This window comes from Pseudophryne corroboree, chromosome 1, assembly GCF_028390025.1.
Source record: "Pseudophryne corroboree isolate aPseCor3 chromosome 1, aPseCor3.hap2, whole genome shotgun sequence".
Taxonomy (NCBI): domain Eukaryota; kingdom Metazoa; phylum Chordata; class Amphibia; order Anura; family Myobatrachidae; genus Pseudophryne; species Pseudophryne corroboree.
In genome coordinates, this window is record NC_086444.1 from 635,038,915 (window position 1) to 635,062,886 (window position 23,972).

A 23,972-nucleotide genomic window follows, 5' to 3' on the forward strand; every position below is an offset into this window, starting at 1 on the left:
AGTCCAGGAGACGATGCACAGGTCTACTAGATGATAATAGAAATGTTCAGTATTAACCATCCGATAAAGGATGAAATTTGGACTGTATAGGTACAGAGATATTCAATATTGAGGGTTGGAGGTGTGCTCCTAAGCAGAGTATAATGCTAATTTTTTCAGGGGGTTAGTGGAAACCGCTAATGGGTTTGCAACTAAAGAAAGCTTAGTGTGTGGCGCACTCTTTTAAGATGATTTGATGAGTAAGTTGAAAATTAACTTTTATTCGTGTTGTTCTAAAATGTTTTTAACAGGTATGAAAACAGTAATTTGGTAGCCTGAAAGTTTTAAAAAATAAAATAATTAATATCGCCCTATTGTAATTTCATAATTGCAGGTCTTTAAATTCCTCTATTATACAAGAGTGAGGGCAAACTAGATTTGATTGTGTCAGCAAAGTGAAAATATAGAAAAAACATTTTTGACAGCAATGTATCAGTTTCAGTGATCTAATCTGAAAATCCTTTAAGATCTTTTCTAACTAAATTCTGATCTCTTTAGGAAATCTGATACCAGCAGCTCCCTGCAAGGCATTTTCCGAAGCATGCATAAGTGATATAAAAATAACAACCACTACTAATGCAGAAATATATTCTAGGTCAAAACATAAAAATTAAATGAATTACAGCATCAGTAATTGCGGAAAATTAGATACAGTATCCTCTAAAGAATTCTTTTAGCATACCAGTATAAAAGAAAGAGGCATTTAGGATTTATTTAATATAAGTACATGTATCCAATGCAACCCTATTACTGTATCAATAGTAAGCTGAATTTGGTAGCTGTTGTAGAGAGTTGACTCAGGTTTGCAGTTGTATGATCCACACACTTTAGAATGGTAGCTAGCCAAGCATATAGCTATAGTGTAACTAAATTGCTAATATTAGCAATGAGCTATTGTGAAGAAATGATACAAGTCTGCTACTATATCTTTAAGCCATTACTAATTTGTCACATGAAACCGTGTTTTTACTGTGAACAGCAGACTTTCCACAGTAACTATTAATAAGCAAAGTATCAGCTCAATAGTTTCAATCCCCTTTTCAAATAAAGGAATAAGTGGAACACATATATTTGCCCAGCAGGCCTCGGTTCCCCAATGGGAAAAAGTTGCTCTATTCTGCTATATGATTTTCCCGATTTCTAAGATTCCACTATGTATAGTATAATTTGTAATATAAACATAGCATTCTCGTGGAACAATTTAAACACATACTGTATATTTTGTATAGCAAGTATTATTTCCCAAAAAAATCAAAAAGTCTCTCTAATCAGCTCTCAACCTTAGTGTCAACGTGCCATAGTGGTGGAGCAATAATAACACCACATATATTCATGTATAATGCAACAATAGATAGTGCCCCTGTGGACAATGATAAAAAGAGGCTTTTGATAGATTCAACGAAAGCGTCCCAGTGTGAGTGGCGGACCCCCCTTCTACTGTTGCTCCATGTGCCGGGGCAGTGAATGGTCACAATGAGAACGAGAAGAGACATCGGCACCAGGACAGAATGATAGATACATTGCGAGCAGCTTCTGCTGTTCCCGCTTCATAAACCCCCAACCCTGTTATGAGTACACATTGCAGGGGGCCAGGCGTTCGGCAGGGATGAGAGAGCTGCTCTGAATACTTGATAGATGCGGCCATTGGTAGAATGAAGCCGCTGTTGAGGGAATTGCGCACTGTGCAGGGAGATGCTCGAGACCTAGATGCCGGGTCAGGTGAGTATTTCGCACATACGGAGGAAATACACGTCCAGGCTCCCTGATGACGTACGTTTCGCAATAGCTTGGTCACATTGGCAAACTCCAGATGGGCTGCCATGTGCTTTTTACTAAGGAGTGGCTTTCGTCTGGTCACTCTTCCATACAGGCCTGATTGGTGGATTGCTGCAGAGATGGTTGTCCTTTTAGAAGGTTCTCCTCTCTCCACAGAGGAATGCTGTAGCTCTGATAGAGTGACGGGTTCTTGGTTACCTCCCTGACTAGGGCCCTTTCCCCCCGATTGCTCAGTTTAGACAGCTGGCCAGCTCTAGGAAGAGTCCTGGTGGTTCCAAACGTCTTCCATTTACAGATGATGGAGGCCTCTGTGCTCATTGGGACCTTCAAATCAGCAGATGTTTTTCTGTACCCTTCCCCAGATTTGTGCCTCAAGACAATCCTGTCTCGGAGGTGTACAGACAATTCCTTTGAAGTCAAGTGTGGGACCTTTATATAGACAGGTGTGCGCCTTTCCTAATAATGTCCAATCAACTGAATTTACCACAGGTAGACTCCAATTAAGCTGCAGGAACATCTCAAGGATGATCGATGGAAACAGGATGCACCTGAGCTCAATTATGAGCTTCATAGCCAAGGCTGTGAATACTTATGTACGAGTATAATATATTATTGCCAGCTGTCGGGATCCTGGCACTCAGCATACCAGCACCGGGATCCCGACTGCCGGCATGCCGGAAGTGTGGTGAGCACAAAAGAGCCCCTTGCGGGGCTCACTGCGCTTGCCATGCTGCGGGCACGGTGGTGCGCCATGCTATTTATTCTCCATGCAGGGGGGTCGTGGACCCCCAAAGAGGGAGAATAGTTGTTGGTATGCCAGCTGTCGGGATTCCAGCGCCGGTATACTGAGAGCCGGGATCCCGACAGCCGGCATATCAAATGCCTCCCCTTATGTACATGGGATTTCTTAGTTTTTTATTTTTAATAAATTTGCAAAAATATTAAAATAACAGACACTACCAGGGGGGACAAACACTACCAGTTACCCACAAAAGACGGCAATTGTCTTGTAGATCTCTCATGGCTGCCCGGTTCTACCAACTTCTAAGTTTACTAGTCATAGCATTGTATAACGGGAGGTAGTGCTATGAAGATGCAATCACACCATCATCCTCCCACTTGGACATGCCTCCCCTGAGGATGTAGCCAGAATTGGATTCTTTTTCTTACTATATTTCATCTATTATAATCCTATGTTTATAAGCAACAAACATTTGTTTGTCCCCTTTTCTATAGTATACTGTTGTTGATCAGTATAAAAGCAGAACTACAGCCTAAACTAAATCATGCATTCTTAGGCTGCCCGAGTTATTTAGTTCCCTGGAGAATATATTAAATAGATACATATTTGGGGGTTAAGAGTACAGGTCAGTATTAGGGGATTTTTGTTCGTGTATCTCTTTTTATGGCTTTAATGGATCTCTCTAGAGAGTACGGAGCTATGAGATGCAGCAGACATGATGTCATGTAAAAACATTAAACGTCTGCCCAGCTGCATCTGGAAAATCCATTCAGCAGCAGGAAGAAAGGATGAATTGAGCTGGTGGATCAACAAAATCTCAGGGCGAAAGGATTGTTAACTCCTCTTCACTCTGGCTAGCTTGTACCAACTGCAGACAGAAGCTTATAATAACAGTGTGCAATATTCCTTAGTGGACGGGTATTACAACTGATCTTGGGGATCATGGGAATTAATCCTACTGGTTATGTAACATTATGTATATACACTTCTTTTTAAATACATTAGTAGCTCAACCCGGCATATATACAACATTGTGTCATTGTGTGCTGGTATACCAGGTGAGAGAAGCAGGTGAGAGTGAGGAATAGTGCAATATCATTTAGCCAATTTTATTGACCGTGATCCCCACAAGTTAAGCTGGCCATACATCTAAAGGTTGATTGTCAAATCTGGCTGGTTGGAATGAAAATCTGGTGATGTAAGGGAGCAAATGACAATTGACCATTTGCTCCGAAATGCCAGGAAATTTATAAAAACTGTTGTTCAGTCAAATTGGTTAAATCAAATGGACGTAACCAATCTGTCTGACCATTTTTGTCTGTTTTTCAGTGTATGGGAGCAAATGGTCAATTGTCATTTGCTCCCATATATTACCAGATTTTTGTTCCAACCAGCCATATTTAACAATCAATCTTTATATGTATGGCCAGCTTTAATTACCCTGAAACCACTAGAAATCTTAATCCACCCCTGACACTTTTGGGGGGAGCTCTCATCATCATGTTTGTATACCGTGACCCTTCTCCTCCATGGCAACATGGATCTCTGGTCATTTCTCTGGCTGGGTCCACAGGATTATCCACAGGATAACATTGGGATATTGTCGAGCGACAGCGAAAATGGCACCAACACGGTCACAAGCTTTCTGGCCTCCCAGGATGCATTGGGGCCTCCACTATATAGTCCCGCCCACTGACTCAGTCAGATCAGTTTTTTGCTTGGTGCGGCAGGAAGCCGCATGGTCACAGGGCTGCTGTGAATAAAGCAGCCTAAAGCTTTTATTATTTTATTTTTATAGACTTACTATATTTTTAGAGCGACTTCTCTTAACAGCGTCTTAAACGCATATTAGAAAGAGTCGCTCCAACAACTCCCCACCGGGTTGCAATAACGCTTACCTTCGGGTATCAGTGCTGTCTCGACGGGCGTCTGTGTCGGATGTTCTAGCAGGTCCAGCAGACGTAACCAGGCTGTGGCCAGAGCATGGGGAGACGGTGAGTCTATGGACTTCCTCTTACTAGAGGGGTCAGGACACAGCTACACTGATTTGGTGGAGACTACAAACAGTGTGTTGATGCGCCGAACATCTTGAGTGTGACAGCGCTACGCTCCGGGGATCATAGGCGCCAGGACTAGGTAGAGGCCGCGATCCTGGGAGTTTAAGTCAACGGGGGGTTTCAGACGCTCTCCTGGCCATCCCTCCTCCGAGTTCATGGCCAGTTCCCACGTGTCTCTCGTTTCATGAACTAAACTACCTCACTTCCGGCTCAGACGCTACCACGAGGGTACTCTGTCGCAGCTTAGACGCTGCGGTTGTGTACACTGGATATAAACCCGCCCAGACCGAGTCGCAGGCCTTAGCGTCTGCATACACGTGGATGTCGCTCAGCGTCCGTGTCCGTTGGTGAGCGTCCGTGTCCGTTATCAGTTATCAAGAGCGGCAGTGTACACCAGTAGCGGTTGAATCCACTCAGCGTCTTACGAGCGTATTTGCTTGGATATGGAAGTGTGGTGAGTCTCCCTGTATCCCGCTCTCTGGAGGCAGGGTATACAGTACTAGAACTTCTCTCTACTTCTTAGTATGCATTGTTAATTTTTAGTACCTATTGCATATGAGACCTGTATATTACTGTGTTTTCTGCATGTTATGTTGAAAATAGAACCAGTTAAAACAGAAGTACAATTTTCCTACTTATGTATAAGTTATTATGGAGGTTGTATTCTCATTTGACAATGTCTAATGCTTTAACATGTGACTGACTGCTAGTATGTGTGCTGACTTTTCTGTGTAATGTCAGTCCTGTTCTGACCCTCAAATCAGGTGCATTGTGGTCAGATTGATCTCACCTCTATATACTGACATATAGGGTGTTCTTCAGTCACAAATTGTGTAGTCGATAACAGGTTAATACCATGTCTGTGAGCGGCAAAAGTGATGAGGAGAATTTATCAAGCACTCCTATAGCCCTAACATGCTTATCTTGTAAGTCAGGGGTAATTGATATGAATCAATTGGTCACTTATGAGGGTTTGTGTGCAAACTGTTTCGCTTTTCAGAGAAGTAAAAAACAGGAGTTGGTTCAACCACCAACAGAGCCACCATGGAATATGTTCGCAAAGACTCTGTCTTCAATAGCGGACAGGTTAGCTCCGGTAGCACCACCTCAAGGGTTAGGTTACACTATGAACCCATACATGCAGCTCCCCTCCTATGGTTTGGTTCCAGTAGCCTCTACAAGCAACCAAGGGGCAGGTAAGACTAAGACAGATACGTCTGTGTGGCAGACTACACAAGATGATACATCGGATGATGATGAGGAAACAATAGAATCAACTCCGTATGATGATCAGTCGCAGAGCTTTTGTTCAGAAGATGTAGCTGAACTTAGTAATGCCTTGAAGGCTGTTCTTTCTTTGGAAGAGCCAGCCAAGACAGCGTTAAAAGCAAAAGCACCTGTATTTAAACGAACAAAATCAGTGACAGCTGAATTTCCAGCGTCAGATGAGTTGACGGAAATGATGGATGAGTCTTGGGCAGCGCCCAGTAAAAAGTATAAGATTCCTAAGAGATGGGATTCTTATTATCCATTTCCTGCTGGGGATTGTTCAAAGAGAGAAGTTCCTCCAAAAGAGATGCACATGTTCTGCGACTCGTGCATAAATCTGCTTTACCACTGTCATGTACCTCTTTGAATGATGTCACAGACAGAAGGGTAGAGAGCCTTTTGAAAAATATTTTTTCTCTAGTAGGAGCAGTGGTAAGACCTGCTATGGCTTCGGCCTGGGTAGCAAAGGCTATGGGCGAATGGATAGAGGAACTAGAGAACAGCATCCCTTCTCCTACTGGGGAGCAAGAGGATCGTTTTTGCCGTTTAAGACAATCTGCCCAGTATTTGGAAGAAGCAGCAATTGATGTAGGTACAGTTGCTTCTAAAGCTTCAGCCTTGACAGTAGTCGCTCGTCGAGCAATTTGGCTACGTACCTGGAAGGCAGATGCGGAATCCAAGAAAGAATTGGAAGCATTGCCTTTTGTGGGTAATACAGGTTGAGTATCCCTTATCCAAAATGCTTGGGACCAGCGGTATTTTGGATATCGGATTTTTCCGTATTTTGGAATAATTGCATACCATAATGAGATATCATGGTGATGGGACCTAAATCTAAGCACAGAATTCATTTATGTTACATATACACCTTATACACACAGCCTGAAGGTAATTTTAGCCAATATTTTTTATACCTTTGTGCATTAAACAAAGTGTGTCTACATTCACACAATTCATTTATGTTTCTCTATCGTCCTAGTGGATGCTGGGGTTCCTGAAAGGACCATGGGGAATAGCGGCTCCGCAGGAGACAGGGCACAAAAAGTAAAGCTTTAGGATCAGGTGGTGTGCACTGGCTCCTCCCCCTATGACCCTCCTCCAAGCCTCAGTTAGGTTTTTGTGCCCGGCCGAGAAGGGTGCAATCTAGGTGGCTCTCCTAAAGAGCTGCTTAGAAAAGTTTAGCTTAGGTTTTTTATTTTACAGTGAGTCCTGCTGGCAACAGGATCACTGCATCGAGGGACTTAGGGGAGAAGAAGTGAACTCACCTGCGTGCAGGATGGATTGGCTTCTTTGGCTACTGGACATTAGCTCCAGAGGGACGATCACAGGTACAGCCTGGATGGTCACCGGAGCCTCGCCGCCGGCCACCTTGCAGATGCTGAAAAGAGAAGAAGGTCCAGAATCGGCGGCAGAAGACTCCTCAGTCTTCTTAAGGTAGCGCACAGCACTGCAGCTGTGCGCCATTGCTCTCAGCACACTTCACACGGCAGTCACTGAGGGTGCAGGGCGCTGGGGGGGGGGTGCCCTGGGAAGCAATGTAAACCTATTTTTTGGCATAAAATACCTCACATATAGCCTCCGGGGGCTATATGGAGATATTTAACCCCTGCCAGAATCCGTTAAAGAGCGGGAGACGAGCCCGCCGAAAAAGGGGCGGGGCCTATCTCCTCAGCACACAGCGCCATTTCCTCACACAGTTCCGCTGGTCAGGAAGGCTCCCAGGCTCTCCCCTGCACTGCACTACAGAAACAGGGTTAAATCAAGAGAGGGGGGGCAAAATTTGGCGAAATTGTGATTTTATAAAAGCAGCTATAAGGGAGCACTTATTATAAGGCTATCCCTGTAAAATATAGCGCTTTGGTGTGTGCTGGCAAACTCTCCCTCTGTCTCCCCAAGGGGCTAGTGGGGTCCTGTCCTCTATCAGAGCATGCCCTGTGTGTGTGTGCTATATGTCGGTACGTGTGTGTCGACATGTATGAGGACGATGTTGGTGAGGAGGCGGAGCAAATTGCCTGTAATGGTGATGTCACTCTCTAGGGAGTCGACACCGGAATGGATGGCTTATTTATGGAATTACGTGATAATGTCAACACGCTGCAAGGTCGGTTGGCGACATGAGACGGCTGGCAAACAAATTAGTACCTGTCCAGGCGTCTCAAACACCGTCAGGGGCGTTAAAACGTCCTTTTACCTCAGTCGGTCGACAGACACAGACACGGACACTGATTTCAGTGTCGACGGTGAAGAAACAAACGTATTTCCCTTTAGGGCCACACGTTACATGTTAAGGGCAATGAAGGAGGTGTTACATATTTCTGATACTACAAGTACCACAAAAGAGGGTATTATGTGGGATGTGAAAAAACTACCTGTAGTTTTTCCTGAATCAGATAAATTAAAGGAAGTGTGTGATGATGCGTGGGTTCCCCCCGATAGAAAATTATTGGCGGTATACCCTTTCCCGCCAGAAGTTAGGGCGCGTTGGGAAACACCCCTTAGGGTGGATAAGGCGCTCACACGCTTATCAAAACAAGTGGCGGTACCGTCTATAGATAGGGCCGTCCTCAAGGAGCCAGCTGACAGGAGGCTGGAAAATATCATAAAAAGTATATACACACATACTGGTGTTATACTGCGACCAGCGATCGCCTCAGCCTGGATGTGCAGAGCTGGGGTGGCTTGGTCGGATTCCCTGACTAAAAATATTGATACCCTTGACAGGGACAGTATTTTATTGACTATAGAGCATTTAAAGGATGCATTTCTATATATACGAGATGCACAGAGGGATATTTGCACTCTGGCATCAAGAGTAAGTGCGATGTCCATATCTGCCACAAGATGTTTATGGACACGACAGTGGTCAGGTGATGCAGATTCCAAACGGCACAAAGGTGTATTGCCGTATAAAGGAAGAGGAGTTATTTGGGGTCGGTCCATCGGACCTGGTGGCCACGGCAACTGCTGGAAGTTCCACCGTTTTTACCCTAAGTCACATCTCTGCAGAAAAAGACACCGTCTTTTCAGCCTCAGTCCTTTCGTCCCTATAAGAGTCATATCTGCCCAGGGATAGAGGAAAGGGAAGAAGACTGCAGCAGGCAGCCCATTCCCAGGAACAGAAGCCTTTCACCGCTTCTGCCAAGCTCTCAGCATGACGCTGGGACCGTACAGGACCCCTGGATCCTACAAGTAGTATCCCAGGGGTACAGATTGGAATGTCGAGACGTTTCCCCCTCGCAGGCTCCTGAAGTCTGCTTTACCAAGGTCTCCCTCCGACAAGGAGGCAGTATGGGAAACAATTCACAAGCTGTATTCCCAGCAGGTGATAATCAAATTACCCCTCCTACAACAAGGAAAGGGGTATTATTCCACACTATATTGTGGTACTGAAGCCAGAAGGCTAGGTGAGACCTATTCTAAATCTAAAAAAATTTGAACACTTACAAAGGTTCAAATCAAGATGGAGTCACTCAGAGCAGTGATAACGAACCAGGAAGAAGGGGACTATATAGTGTCCCGGGACATCAGGGATGCTTACCTCCATGTCCCAAATTTGCCCTTCTCACTAAGGGTACTTCAGGTTCGTGGTACAGAACTGTCACTATCAGTTTCAGACGCTGCCATTTGGATTGTCCACGGCACCCCGGGTCTTTACCAAGGTAATGGCCGAAATGATGATTCTTCTTCAAAGAAAAGGCGTCTTAATTATCCCTTACTTGGACGATCTCCTGATAAGGGCAAAGTCCAGGGAACAGTTGGAGGTCGGAGTAGCACTATCTCGGATACTGCTACAACAGCACGGGTGGATTCTAAATATTCCAAAATCGCAGCTGTTCCCGACGACACGTCTGCTGTGCCTAGGGATGATTCTGGACACAGTCCAGAAAAAGGTGTTTCTCCCGGAAGAGAAAGCCAGGGAGTTATCCGAGCTAGTCAGGAACCTCCTAAAACCAGGAAAAGAGGCTTCCTACGAAGCAATTCCATTCGGCAGATTTCACGCAAGAACTTTTCAGTGGGATCTGCTGGACAAATGGTCCGGATCGCATCTTCAGATGCATCAGCGGATAACCCTATATCCAAGGACAAGGGTGTCTCTCCTGTGGTGGTTACAGAGTGCTCATCTTCTAGAGGGCCGCAGATTCGGCATTCAGGATTGGATGCTGGTGACCACGGAGGCCAGCCCGAGAGGCTGGGGAGCAGTCACACAAGGAAAAAATTTCCAGGGAGTGTGATCAAGTCTGGAGATTTTTCTTCACATAAATATACTGGAGCTAAGGGTAATTTTATAATGCTCTAAGCTTAGCAAGACCTCTGCTTCAAGGTCAGCCGGTATTGATCCAGTGGGAAAAACATCACGGCAGTCGCCCACGTAAACAGACAGGGCGGCACAAGAAGCAGGAGGGCAATGGCAAAAACTGCAAGGACTTTTCGCTGGGCGGAAAATCATGTGATAGCACTGTCAGCAGTGTTTCATTCCGGGAATGGAAACTGGGAAGCAGACTTCCTCAGCAGGCACGACCTCCACCCGGGAGAGTGGAAACTTCATCGGGAAGTTTTTCCACATGATTGTGAACCGTTGGGAAATACCAAAGGTGGACATGATGGCGTCCCGTCTGAACAAAAAACGGGACAGGTATTGCGCCAGGTCAAGAGACCCTCAGGCAATAGCTGTGGACGTTCTGGTAACACCGTGGGTGTACCAGTCGGTGTATGTGTTCCCTCCTCTGCTTCTCATACCTAAGGTACTGAGAATTATAAGACGTAGAGGAGTAAGAACTATACTCATGGCTCCGGATTGGCCAAGAAGGACTTGGTACCCGGAACTTCAAGAGATGCTCACAGAGGACTTATGGCCTCTGCCGCTAAGAAGGGACTTGCTTCAGCAAGTACCATGTCTGTTCCAAGACTTACCGCAGCTGCGTTTGACGGCATGGCGGTGGAACGCCGGATCCTAAGGGAAAAAAGGCATTCCGGAAGAGGTCATTCCTACCCTGGTCAAAGCCAGGAAGGAGGTGACCGCACAACATTATCACCACATGGGGCGAAAATATGTTGCGTGGTGTGAGGCCAGGAAGGCCCCACGAAGAAATTTCAACTCGGTCGATTCCTGCATTTCCTGCAAACAGGAGTGTCTATGGGCCTCAAATTGGGGTCCATTAAGGTTCAAATTTCGGCCCTGTCGATTTTCTTCCAGAAAGAATTGGCTTCAGTTCCTGAAGTCCAGAAGTTTGTCAAGGGAGTATTGCATATACAACCCCCTTTTGTGCCTCCAGTGGCACTGTGGGATCTCAACGTAGTTCTGGGATTCCTCAAATCACATTGGTTTAAAACCAGTCAAATCTGTGGATCTGAAGCATCTCACATGAAAAGTGACCATGCTCTTGGCCCTGGCCTGGGCCAGGCGAGTGTCAAATTGGTGGTTTTTTTCTCAAAAAAGCCCATATCTGTTTGTCCATTCGGACAGGGCAGAGCTGCGGACTCGTCCCCAGTTCTCTCCCTAAGGTGGTGTCAGTGTTTCACCTGAACCAGCTTATTGTGGTGCCTTGCGCCTACTAAGGACTTGGAGGACTCCAAGTTGCTAGATGTTGTCAGGGCCCTGAAAATATAGGTTCCAGGACGGCTGGAGTCAGGAAAACTGACTTGCTGTTATCCTGTATGCTCCCAACAAACTGGGTGCTCTTGCTTCTAAGCAGACTATTGCTAGTTGGATGTGTAATACAATTCAGCTTGCACATTCTGTGGCAGGCCTGCCACAGCCAAAATATGTAAATGCCCATTCCACAAGGAAGGTGGGCTCATCTTGGGCGGCTGCCCGAGGGGTCTCGGCTTTCAACTTTGCCGAGCGGCTACTTAGTCAGGGGCAAACACGTTTGTAAAATCCTACAAATTTGATACCCTGGCTAAGGAGGACCTGGAGTTCTCTCATTCGGTGCTGCAGAGTCATCCGCACTCTCCCGCCCGTTTGGGAGCTTTGGTATAATCCCCATGGTCCTTTCAGGAACCCCAGCATCCACTAGGACGATAGAGAAAATAAGAATTTACTTACCGATAATTCTATTTCTCGGAGTCCGTAGTGGATGCTGGGCGCCCATCCCAAGTGCGGATTATCTGCAATACTTGTACATAGTTACAAAAATCGGGTTATTATTGTTGTGAGCCATCTTTTCAGAGGCTCCGCTGTTATCATACTGTTAACTGGGTTCAGATCACAGGTTGTACAGTGTGATTGGTGTGGCTGGTATGAGTCTTACCCGGGATTCAAAATCCTTCCTTATTGTGTACGCTCGTCCGGGCACAGTATCCTAACTGAGGCTTGGAGGAGGGTCATAGGGGGAGGAGCCAGTGCACACCACCTGATCCTAAAGCTTTACTTTTTGTGCCCTGTCTCCTGCGGAGCCGCTATTCCCCATGGTCCTTTCAGGAACCCCAGCATCCACTACGGACTCCGAGAAATAGAATTATCGGTAAGTAAATTCTTATTTTCATATACACCTTATACACACAGCCTGAAGGTCATTTAATACAATATTTTTAATAACTTTGTGTATTAAACATAGTTTGTGTATATTGAGCCATCAAAAAACAAAGGTTTCACTATCTCACTCTCACTCAAAAAAGTCCGTATTTCGGAATATTCCGTATTTCGGAATATTTGGATATGGGATACTCAACCTGTTTATTATTTGGAAAACCTTTATCGGATATCCTAGAATCAGAGGCTGAATCGAAAAAGGTCAGATTTCCGGCTACCTATAACCCTAAGTCCAAGGGTTTAAAATTTCGCTCATTTCGCTGGCAAAGCAAAGTAAAAGCTAAAGAGGAGCCTAAACAACCCCAATTTAAATCCAGGGGTAGGAAGCAGTGGGCTAGCAAAAAGCCAGCTTCCAAACCTGAACAGAAACCCTCAGCCTGAAGAGATGGGCCTCCGCCTGGAGGATTCCAGGGTTGGGGGCCGACTCCTTCAATTTGCACACATATGGCAACAGTCAACAGCAGATGCCTGGGTGCAGAAGGTAGTATCTCAGGGATATGGGTTCCCATTCAGGAGGCAGCCTCCTCAAAGATTTTTTTGCACCAGCCCGTCTCGTATAGAGTCGAAGGCCAATGCCCTGCAAGAAGCAGTCCAAAAATTACTGCAGTCAGGTGTGATTGTCCCAGTACCTCCATCACAAAAGGGACAGGGGTATTACTCCAATCTATTTCTAATCCAGAAACCAAATGGGTCATATCAACCAATTCTAAATCTGAAAATATTGAACAAATACATATGGATCCCGAAGTTCCACATGGAGACGTTACGCTCCATAATGTTGGCTATGGAACCGGGAGACTACATGGTATCTCTGGATGTATGGGATGCTTACCTACATGTGCCTATAGCACTGTCACATCAGTGTTACCTCAGGTTTGCCATCCTCCAGGAACATATCCAGTTCCAAGCTCTGCCTTTCGGGCTAGCTACAGCACCCAGGGTGTTTACCAAGATCATGGTGGTTATGGCAGCTTGTCTGCGCAAGCAGGGGATAAGAATATTCCCATACCTCGACGACCTGTTAATCTTAGCACAATCGCAAGATTTTCTGTTGAGCCATCTTCAACAGACGATAGTTTGTTTACAGAGACACGGGTGGCTCATAAATTGGGAGAAGTCGTGCCTGAATCCGTCACAGCGGATGGTTCATATGGGGGCCATATTGGATTCAGACCTACAGAAAGTTCTCTTACCAGAGAAAAAGATAGTCAAGGTGCAGGTCATGGCTCAGGAAGCATTGCAAGCCCAGACAATGTCAGTCCATGCAGCAATGCGACTGTTGGGTCTGATGGTATCAACCTTCGACATGGTGGAATATGCGCAATTCCACTCCAGACCATTGCAGCACCTTATTCTGACCGAATGGAACGGAAATCATCAGACGATAAAGAAACAGATGATAAAGATTCCAGTAAAGGTAAAAAGGTCTCTAGCGTGGTGGCTACAGACAGACCATTTAAACAAGGGGAGACCCTTTTGGATAAAAGAGTGGCAAGTCCTCACAACAGATGCCAGCCTGCAAGGGTGGGGGGCAGTACTCGGAAGCCTATGGTTCCAGGGAAAATGGACTGCAAGGGAAAGTTGCCTGCCGATAAATCTGTTGGAGATAAGGGCCGTTTACTTGGCTCTAGTTCAGGAAAAGGACAATCTACAAGGAAGACCAGTCCAGATCCGCTCAGACAATGCGACGGCAGTAGCATACCTCAGTCATGAAGGAGGAACTCACAGCAAGAGTCTGATGGAGGAAGTAACTCCCATTCTAAAATGGGCAGAACTCCATCTCCCGGCATTGTCAGCAGTATTTGTCCCGGGTGTACTAAATTGGGAAGCGGATTTTCTCAATCGGCACACCATTCAGGAAACCGAATGGGCACTATACCCAGAAGTGTTTCAGACACTGGTGAACAGATGGGGTCTACTGGAGATAGACCTTATGGCGTCTCGTCTAAACAACAAAGTTCTGAGGTACGGATCAAGAACAAGGGACCCAGGAGCGGTCCTGGTAGACGCACTGTCAGTAGAATGGAGGTTTCAGCTGGCATATCTGTTCCCTCCAATATCTCTGTTATCCAGAGTAGTGAGAAAGATAAAACAGGCAAAAGGAGCAATCATTCTAATAGCTCCAGCTTGGCCAAGAAGGCATTGGTACACAGATCTGTTGAGAATGTCTGTGGAAGCACCGATACTGCTCCCTCAACGTCCAGATCTGTTAATGCAGGGTCCTTGTTATCACAGTCATCTGGATCACCTATCTTTGACGGCGTGGCTGTTGAAACCTCTATCTTAGAGGCTAAAGGATTTTTGAAACAAGTAATCCAAACCATGCTTAGAGCAAGAAAGCCTTCTTCGGCCCGTGTGTATCATAGAATATGGCAAGCCTATATTCACTGGTGTACTGGAAAAAATTACAATCCGAGATCTTTTAAAGTAGCTAGGATTTTGGATTTCCTTCAGGCAGGATTGGATAAAGGGTTGAAAGCTGCTTCCTTGAGGGTTCAAGTCTCAGCGTTAACTGTATGGTTTCAGCAGAAGATTGCTGATTTACAGGATGTACGTACATTTTTCCAAGGAGCAGTACATATTCAACCTCCATTTGTTCCTCCTGCAGCTCCCTGGGATTTGAATTTAGTTCTTAAATTTCTCCAGGGTCCTTTGTTTGAACCACTTGAGAGAGCAGATCTTAAGTGGTTAACGGTTAAAGTTCTTTTTTTACTGGCAATGGCGTCAGCCAGAAGAGTGTCAGATTTAAGAGCATTATCGTGTAAGTCTCCTTTCCTAAGTTTTTTTCCAGACAGAGCAGTTCTCAGAATGAGATCTAGCTATCTTCCAAAGGTGGTATCAAAGCTTCACCTGAATGAAGAAATTGTAGTCCCAGCTTTTCAAATATCGGGACTATCTGCGGGAGAAGCGTCGCTGGACGTGGTCCGGGCTTTAAGAATCTACATAGATCGTACTAGTGCCATCAGGAAAACAGATTCTCTCTTCTTCCTCTACGGATTCCATAGGAGAGGTTGGCCTGCTAGTAAACAGACGCTGGCGAGATGGCTCCGAATGGTAATATCAGAAGCTTATTCTCATGCAGATCTCCCTATTCCGGCTAATGTCTCTGCACACTCTACACGTAAGGTAGGTCCTTCTTGGGCAGCACAGCAGGGTGCTTCAGCAGAACAGATATGTAGGGCAGCCACATGGTCTTCCTTAAACACATTCATCAGACATTATGCCTTGGATACTTTTGCCTCTCATGACGCAGACTTTGGGCGAAAGGTCCTCCTGTGCAAGCAGGAGCGTCCCCACCACTAAAATGGCTTTGGGAATCCCAATGTTATCCTGTGGATAATCCTGTGGACCCAGCCAGAGAAATATACGTTATGATAAGAACTTACCGTTGATAACGTGATTTCTCTTATGTCCACAGGTATCCCACCCTGACGCATCTGATTTTAGGATCTAGACAATCACTAAACCTCTTCCTTCTTGTATGGAAGGGTGTGCATATGTGTTCTTATCGCCTGTACAGGTCTCTACCTAATGTTCCTGCCTAAAATCGTTGTGGAAAGAACTGATCTGACTGAGTCAGTGGGCGGGACTATATAGTGGAGGCCCCAATGCATCCTGGGAGGCCAGAAAGCTCGTGACCGTGTTGGTGCCATTTTCGCTGTCGCTCGACAATATCCCAATGTTATCCTGTGGATACCTGTGGACATAAGAGAAATCACGTTATCAACGGTAAGTTCTTACCATAACGTATATTTTCACAAGCACACTTAAATTAATATCCATTTTTACACACACACATATATATATATATATATATAACTCATGCAGGTACACGGCACTCCACTTTGGATACAGCAAACAATGAATTGCCCAGTGCCTTCTTATATACAAAAGTATGACTTCATAGTGTCAGAGGTATGTCATATGCCTGACGACGATTGAAATAAATCGAAACGTTGCAAACATTCCAGGATGATGACCTGTTGATTGAAAAGTATAAGTCTGCGAGAGCCGCTTACCTCTGACACTATATATATATATATATATATATATATATATATATATTCGATCACAAATGCCGGCACTCCTTTGCTGACCAGTTTTTACTTGCCCTGGTGCCCTCCCGGGTCTTCCGACCCCCAGTCTATCCAACGTAGGCGGGGTAGCACTCTTGGGACTTGCCGTAGTAAAATGAATGACTGGCAGAGTCAGTTCCGTTCAACGTTTCGGTTTATCACCTTTTTCAAGTCTCTGCCAGTCATTCATTTTTCTACAGCAAGTCCCAAGAGTGCCACCCTGCTTATGTTGTATATATATACACACACACACACACACACACACACACACACACACACACACACACTATGAAAGTCGTAAGAAAACCTTTAAATATAAACACACGTGCAAAAATAACATTTTGCAAAGAGAACACAAGGTTTGGGATTGGAGCTATATATGGCTGGGATGAGCTTAGGGTGTGGAGACACTAACATAGGGAAGCAGTTAGCTTACCGACGAGCGGGAACACGGCAGTTGATATACCGACGCCTGGATCCCAAAGAAGGATGCTATCCTGCCGTCTATACATCAACGGCGAACAGGATGCCGGCGTCACAATACCAACAGCCGGCATCCCGAATAAGTGTCCATGTATATAAATTACAGATTGGCTTGGTACAGTACTGTATATAAAATAAAAAGAACATTTGTGTGTTGCATGCTGGGTTATGTGTGGTGCAAGTAGCACGACTTTTGAGTGACAGTTGTCTGTGTGTGAGAGAGACTGCGTGGCTGGGTGTGTGACTGCTGTAGGTGGGCTCGCTGGTGTCGCTCATCTCAGCAGGCCAGGGCACTGTGGGGCAGGGCAGATACTTACATAAGTCAGTGTGCCCCCCCGTGCGGAAACCAGGCAGCGAAAGCAGGGTGCTGTGCCCTGGCCCGAAAGGGGTAAAAAAGTAGTAACCGCAGAACAGAGAAGATGACTCCTTTGTGGGGCATGCTTATATATTTGTAATTAGAGGTTCCCAAAAGCGGTCCACAAGGCAACCCCAACGGTCCAGGTTTTAGGTATATCCATGGTTCGGCACAGATAGTTAAATTAAATTGACTGAGGTGCTAATTAAGGGAGGAATTCAGATCTGATTGTAGGTTTGCTAAATTTAGCACATCTACGATCAGTTTCATTATTATACTTCATTAGTAATAAGATAAATTGCTGATTTCTGTTTTTCCCTTAGTGATTTCCCTTAGTACAGCAGCACAGGTGCTGTGGTTAGAATGTAGGATTGGTATTTTAACATTTTTCAATCACGTAATGTAACACGACAGGAGCTGATTGGTTGGTACTTTAACTCTCTCCAAGGCTTGGTACATCTCCTCCAGGGAGTGATTCTTGGTCAGACTCTGCAGGGGCAGCATTTCGGAGCAGCTGTAGCTTAGTACTTTTTTTTAAATATTCAAGTGTGTGTGTGTGTGTGTGTGTGTGTGTGTGTGTGTGTGTGTGTGTGTGTGTGTGTGTGTGTGTGTGTGTGTGTGTGTGTGTGTGTGTGTGTGTGTGAGAAATCCCTGTGACTCTGTAGACCATTTAGGATTTTGTTTTTTAAACTAAACTGACATGTTGGTCACGCCCACTTTATCAAAATTCATGGGGAGGGGGCCTTTATGCTACATCTCTGGACTCACCTATGCTTACTGATCTACTATGTGCTATCACTCACTGCTGTTTTCTTCTCACTAGTTGATGATGGCTAGATCTGTGATTGCGTGCATGCAGAGTATGCTCGGCTGTAATTTGTCAAGGATCCCATGTGCAAAAATATGCCACTTTAAGCATTCCTCTAGTGCACTACCATGTGATTAACTTGGCATACCCTGTAACACCCACTTTGCATATCTGAACAGCGTGCAGGTGGATCCAATTACTCCACCAACGTACCAGCGATCGCAACATCGACTCCTTGAGCAGCCCCTGTCTGCCAGTCCACCTTGTAACCTCCTTAAGATATGGCCACTCTTGCTGCAGTGCTATGAAAGAGATCGCAGCCGCATGCTGAAACACTCCCATAACATGCCCGTGACACCTCCTCTTTTTTCAAAGACTTTAGGCCATGTCCCAGTCTCCATCCTGAACCGTCCATGGATCGCAGAAACCGTCTCCGGTAATAGCCAGTGGTGCAAGTAGAAATTGTTTTTTAGTGGTACTGATAGTAAAAATGGGCGAGGTAATGTGTCATGAGGGGGCGTGGTCACACAAACTAGGGGAGTGGCTACATGACGATAGTGGCATAGCCACATTTTGCAACACACTGTAATGCCCATTACACATTATGCCAGACACTGTAATGCCCATTTTACATTATGCCACAGACCGTAATGCTTATTACACATTATGCCACATACCATAATGCCCATTACACATTATGCCACACACCGTAATGCCCATTATACATTATGCCAGACACTGTAACACCCATTACACATTAGAGCACACACTGTAATGCCTATTACATAATATACCACACAAAACTAGGGGAGTGGCTACATGACAATAGTGGCATAGCCACATTATGCCACATACCATAATGCCCATTAAACATTATGCCAGACACTGTAATGCCCATTACACATTATGCCAGACACTGTAATGCCCATTACACATTATGCCACACACACCGCAATGCTTATTACACATTATGCCACACAGCATAATGCCCATTACGCCACACACTGTAATGCCCATTACACATTATGCCAGACACTGTAACACCCATTACACATTATGGAACACACTGTAATGGCTATTATATATTATGCCACACAGTTATGCCACTGACCCCATTTTACAAAAATGTCCCTTATAAATTATGCCCCAGCGGTGGGCTGGTGGTACTGAGTACCACCACCATATTTCTTAATGGTACCCCATATTGCCTTACTTTCAGCACTGGTAATAGCATACTGTATGTCGTGGTTCGCGCATGCACTTATGAAACAGGAGAGATACTATATATACAATACATTTAAGGAAAACTACATTTTTAAATGTTCATTTTGATTTAATTTTGCTCAAAACCGTATATTAGCACCTCTCTCTCTCTCTCTCTCTCTCTCTCTCTCTCTCTCTCTCTCATGTTCAGTTCAGCTCTTTTGACCTATCTCTGGTACAGTATGTCTGATGTGCTTAGATGAGGCTTTTTATACTAATAAACATTTGTCTTTCCCTGGCAGGCTGGGATATAGAAGCTGGGAGTATGGATGGTATTAATCCTGAGGTGCTAATTTCATTGTCTGCACCCAAAAGATGTGCAGTTCATTTTTCTGGGAAACACCACTTCATTGCAGGGAGATTTCTGCCCTACGATGTACAGAAGAAATTCGAGTTGAACCTACCGAAATATTCTGGAACAGAGTGCGTGGTGGAGTTTTAGAACAGAACATCTATTATCAGTTTGCAATCTGTCAATAAATATATACCTTTTCTCTATTGTGCCTATTATTTGGAGTTTCATTTAATAAGTAGATCTGTGATAATGTCCGGCTGCTAGAAATGTTTGTAGTTATTGCATGCCGATTTTCCAAGAAAAGCTGATTCATAGACATGAGGAATTTTAAAAAGTGTTCAGTAGAATATTGTCTCATTCAGAACTTGGTTGAAAAGTTGTGAATATTCACTTGTGGGATTTGGCCCTTACGTGCTTTCACTCCTAATACAACCACACCAAACAGCAAGAAGAATTAACAATTGTCCGTCACACTCTACTCAAAGACGGGAATTCAACTGAGATAAAGTTTGTTATGCACTGGGGATGAGTGCCTAGAGCTATTCAATTGCCCGTACTGTAAACCCTGAGGTGCGAGCAGAAATCCATGTGGTGTTACGGTGCGGGACCAGCATCATACCCAGCACTTACAGTATGTACATAAGTCGGAAAATGCTGTTTACTGTGACTAAACCCCAGGTATCAGTCGTGGTAAACTGCATCTTCTGACCTAGGTGCTAGGCGCGATGCAGGACATTGAATAACTCTGAGCACTCATCCTGGGAGCTAACAAACTTGCACTGAACTGAATTCCCCCCATAAACTATAAATTCTGGAAATGCAAATTTACAAATACAGTGTGGATTTGTGAAGTAAACAATGTTCCGCCACAAAACTTTATACATGCAAGATTTCACTAGTTTCTACGGATTTTTAAAAGGAAAAATGTTTAATACAAGTATATTTAAATTCTTGCAACATATAATTCATATAAAACATGAAGTGGCTATGTGGGAAACTAAGTACACCTATAACGCTTCCATATCAGTAAAAAAATATAATTTAAACCACATGATGCAGTAGAAAGTGGTTCTACAAACTTCTGTCCACACAGTAGCTCTTAAATTGCTGCCATCAGAAAAAAGACTAAACGAGTATGTCTTTTATGGAAGGCAAGACCTATTTCTCCCAAGACAAACATTGGTGTATTTTTTTGGGATTGCAAAGTTGCATCTGAATAAGATGTCTGAAACAATGTATTAATTGTCGTTATGGGGGAGAAGCGGTATCCATGCACATTATGTGCACAGATACCGCTTCTCCCCCATGTATGAATGTGACGGTGTGCGTTACATGACAGCATTGGCACTGCTATCTACACAATAGCAAACCGATATGAGGGACAAAGGATGAACAATCAGTGGCCTATCAGGAGCCGGCACCCAGTGCAGCATCAGAAGCCTCGACAAGCCGCCGCTCGTGCTGGCTTATTGTGGCTAATAGGACAGCCCTCGGCGGGACATTTTGCCCCGGTAAATTACCGGGGCTAATTGGATATCCCCCTAATTCTCTTACTTCCCGATATGCTAGGAAGCTGAAAGGTATTCTTCAGGTGGAAAATAGGAAAACTACGTAATTAGAATTTTTATAAAGCTCCCCTAAGGGAATGAAGAGAGGTTGACATAATGAAGTCATTACCGATGCGTGGCGTGCGTTGCGGAAACGATAACGCCAAAACAGACAGTTGGATCAAAATTTGGATTGCACCTCCAGTGTATAGAATTTAATAAACTACAAAAATGGTCCTGTCACTTTTTACCGTCTCTGCTATGGGTGCTCAGGGGTGTATTTAGGGGTCCGAGTGCCCCTGGCAAAGTAAAGGACTGGTGCCCCCCCCATATTTGAAATAGGGAAGGCACGTGTGCCAAAAAAGGGGCGTGGCCACTCAATAGTACCCCAATTCAAATGACACCACATTAGTGTGCCTTACTCAAATTACACAGCACATTAATGTACATTATTCACGCTATGCTACACAGTAGTACCCCTTATACACATTATGCCACACAGTAGTGCCTATATATATATACAGGTTGAGTATCCCATATCCAAATATTCCGAAATACGGAATATTCCGAAATACTGACTTTTTTAAGTGAGAGTGAGATAGTGAAAACTTTGTTTTTTGATGGCTCAATGTACACAAACTTTGTTTAATACACAAAGTTATTAAAAAGATTGTATTAAATGACCTTCAGGCTGTGTGTATAAGGTGTATATGGAACATAAATGAATTGTGTGAATGTAGACACACTTTGTTTAATGCACAAACTTATAAAAAATAATGGCTAAAATGACCTTCAGGCTGTGTGTATAAGGTGTATATGTAACATAAATGCATTCTGTGCTTAGACTAGGGTCCTATCGCCATGATATCTCATTATGGTATGCAATTATTCCAAACTACGGAAAAATCCCATATCCAAAATACCTCTGGTCCCAAGCATTTTGGATAAGGGATACTCAACCTGTATATATATATATATATATATATATATATATATAGGAAGGTGTGCACGCTCCTGGGAAAGTGGGCGTGGCCTCACAATTATATATTATGATATCAAACTATAACTATATAATCACACCCCCTACACATGTGCACACACACAATTAGCAGCCTTACACACAATACCCACAGTAGTTCTCCTTACACATAATGTCCCCAGTATAGTTTCAGATGCACATAATGTCCCCCAGTATAGTGCCAGTTATACATAATGACCCCAGTAGTGCAGTGCCAGATACACATAATGCCTCCGAGTATAGTGCCAGATACACATATGCCCCCACAGTGCCAGATACACATATGCCCTCACTGAGCCAGACACTCGTATACCCCTACAGTGCCAGACACTCGTAGGACCCTATAGTGCCGGACACTCAAATGCTCTCACAGTGCCGGACACTGAAATGCCCCCACAGTGCCAGATACATGTATGCCCCCACAGTGTCAGATACACGTATGCCCCCACAGTTCCAGATACACGTATGCCCCCACTGTGCCAGACACACACATGTCCCCATGATGATTTTACTGTTAAAGGCAGCACTTTTAGGTAGGTTCACTTTTAGAAGGGACAGCTATCCCCCCACCCCCGTGTAGTTCCTCAACAGCAGGGATGCCCATTAATGATCAAAGAATGCAGCTGCAGCAGCCACTGCAATTGGCGCTAGGGTCCAGCACCGCACCACAATACAGACAAGAAATTCTACATAAACTACACGCCCCAGCAGCCGCTGCTGCATACTGTGATCGTTACTGGGCATTCCTGCGGTGAGGAACTACACGGGGGTGGGGGGATAGCTGCTGCCTCTAAAAGTGAATCTACCTTCTGTCTGTGGGTGGCACCTCTGGACGGCGCCCCTTCTCGGCTGGCGCCCCTGGCAAGTGCCATCCTGGCCAATAGGAAGATACACCCCTGTGGGTGCTCCTCGGGTAATGCCAAGAACCATGGCTTAATATTTACTTACATTAAGACGTCTCAAATTTACAGCTTTGTAGAGTTACCAAATTTTTAACACTTATATTTAAAATCGTGAATTGTGAATGTAGAACAGCTAGTCATATATATTTGTATCACTGACGTTAATAAAATATATAAATAAAGTAATATCACTGAAATCAATAGGGGATCATATTGTCCTGGTAAATCTATAGTGACAGATACCTATACCAAAGCCTTCATGAAAATATAGAAAAATGTCCCAGTGACTAAATAAAAGAATACTCTAATGCAGCCATCATATCCACATATTACTTATAATAGCCTCTTGAGGGATAATTGCTTATGTAGGACAATCTACTTTCTCCAGCTGGTATAGAATGCAGGAATGCAGCCCTGATAACTAGACACACAACCATGTATCATGCTCTATTCATGATGTTAATCAAACACATTTGCAGGTAAAGGTAATCTGGGAGAAGACATTCCTACTGTACTAAAAGTACACAGCGGCTGCAGACCAAAAAACTGAAATAAACCAATGAATTGTGGCAATTGGAGTAAATCACACTTTTTTTTATCCATCTCAATCACTTGGTAAAATAAAGCATATAAATATGCAAGTGTATGTACAATTGTATACTAAAGGGGCATACATACTGGATGATTTAAATGGAGATACTGTATGCACAATAAAGATGTAGATATTATCGTGCATATCGTTAAGTGTGTGCGCACGGTAATGATGCGCACTCCAGCAGGTGGTTATCGTTCCTCTTTATCCCCTGAACA

At 44.4% G+C, this 23,972-nt stretch overlaps 1 protein-coding gene across 3 annotated transcripts in view; it reads left to right on the forward strand.

Annotated features, from left to right (window-relative positions):
• Window positions 1-19,898, forward strand: part of YJEFN3 (YjeF N-terminal domain containing 3) — a 282,286-nt gene extending 262,388 nt beyond the window's left edge. For 2 of the 3 annotated variants that reach the window (XM_063914572.1, XM_063914571.1), the window contains exon 6: window positions 19,643-19,898. In XM_063914572.1, coding sequence (XP_063770642.1) covers window positions 19,643-19,842 — 200 coding nt within the window. In that variant the 3' untranslated portion in view covers window positions 19,843-19,898. Of the gene's footprint in view, window positions 1-18,512; window positions 18,574-19,642 lie in introns of all 3 variants that reach the window. The other variant, XM_063914573.1, reaches the window with a different exon arrangement.
• The last annotated feature ends 4,074 nt before the right edge of the window (window positions 19,899-23,972 follow it).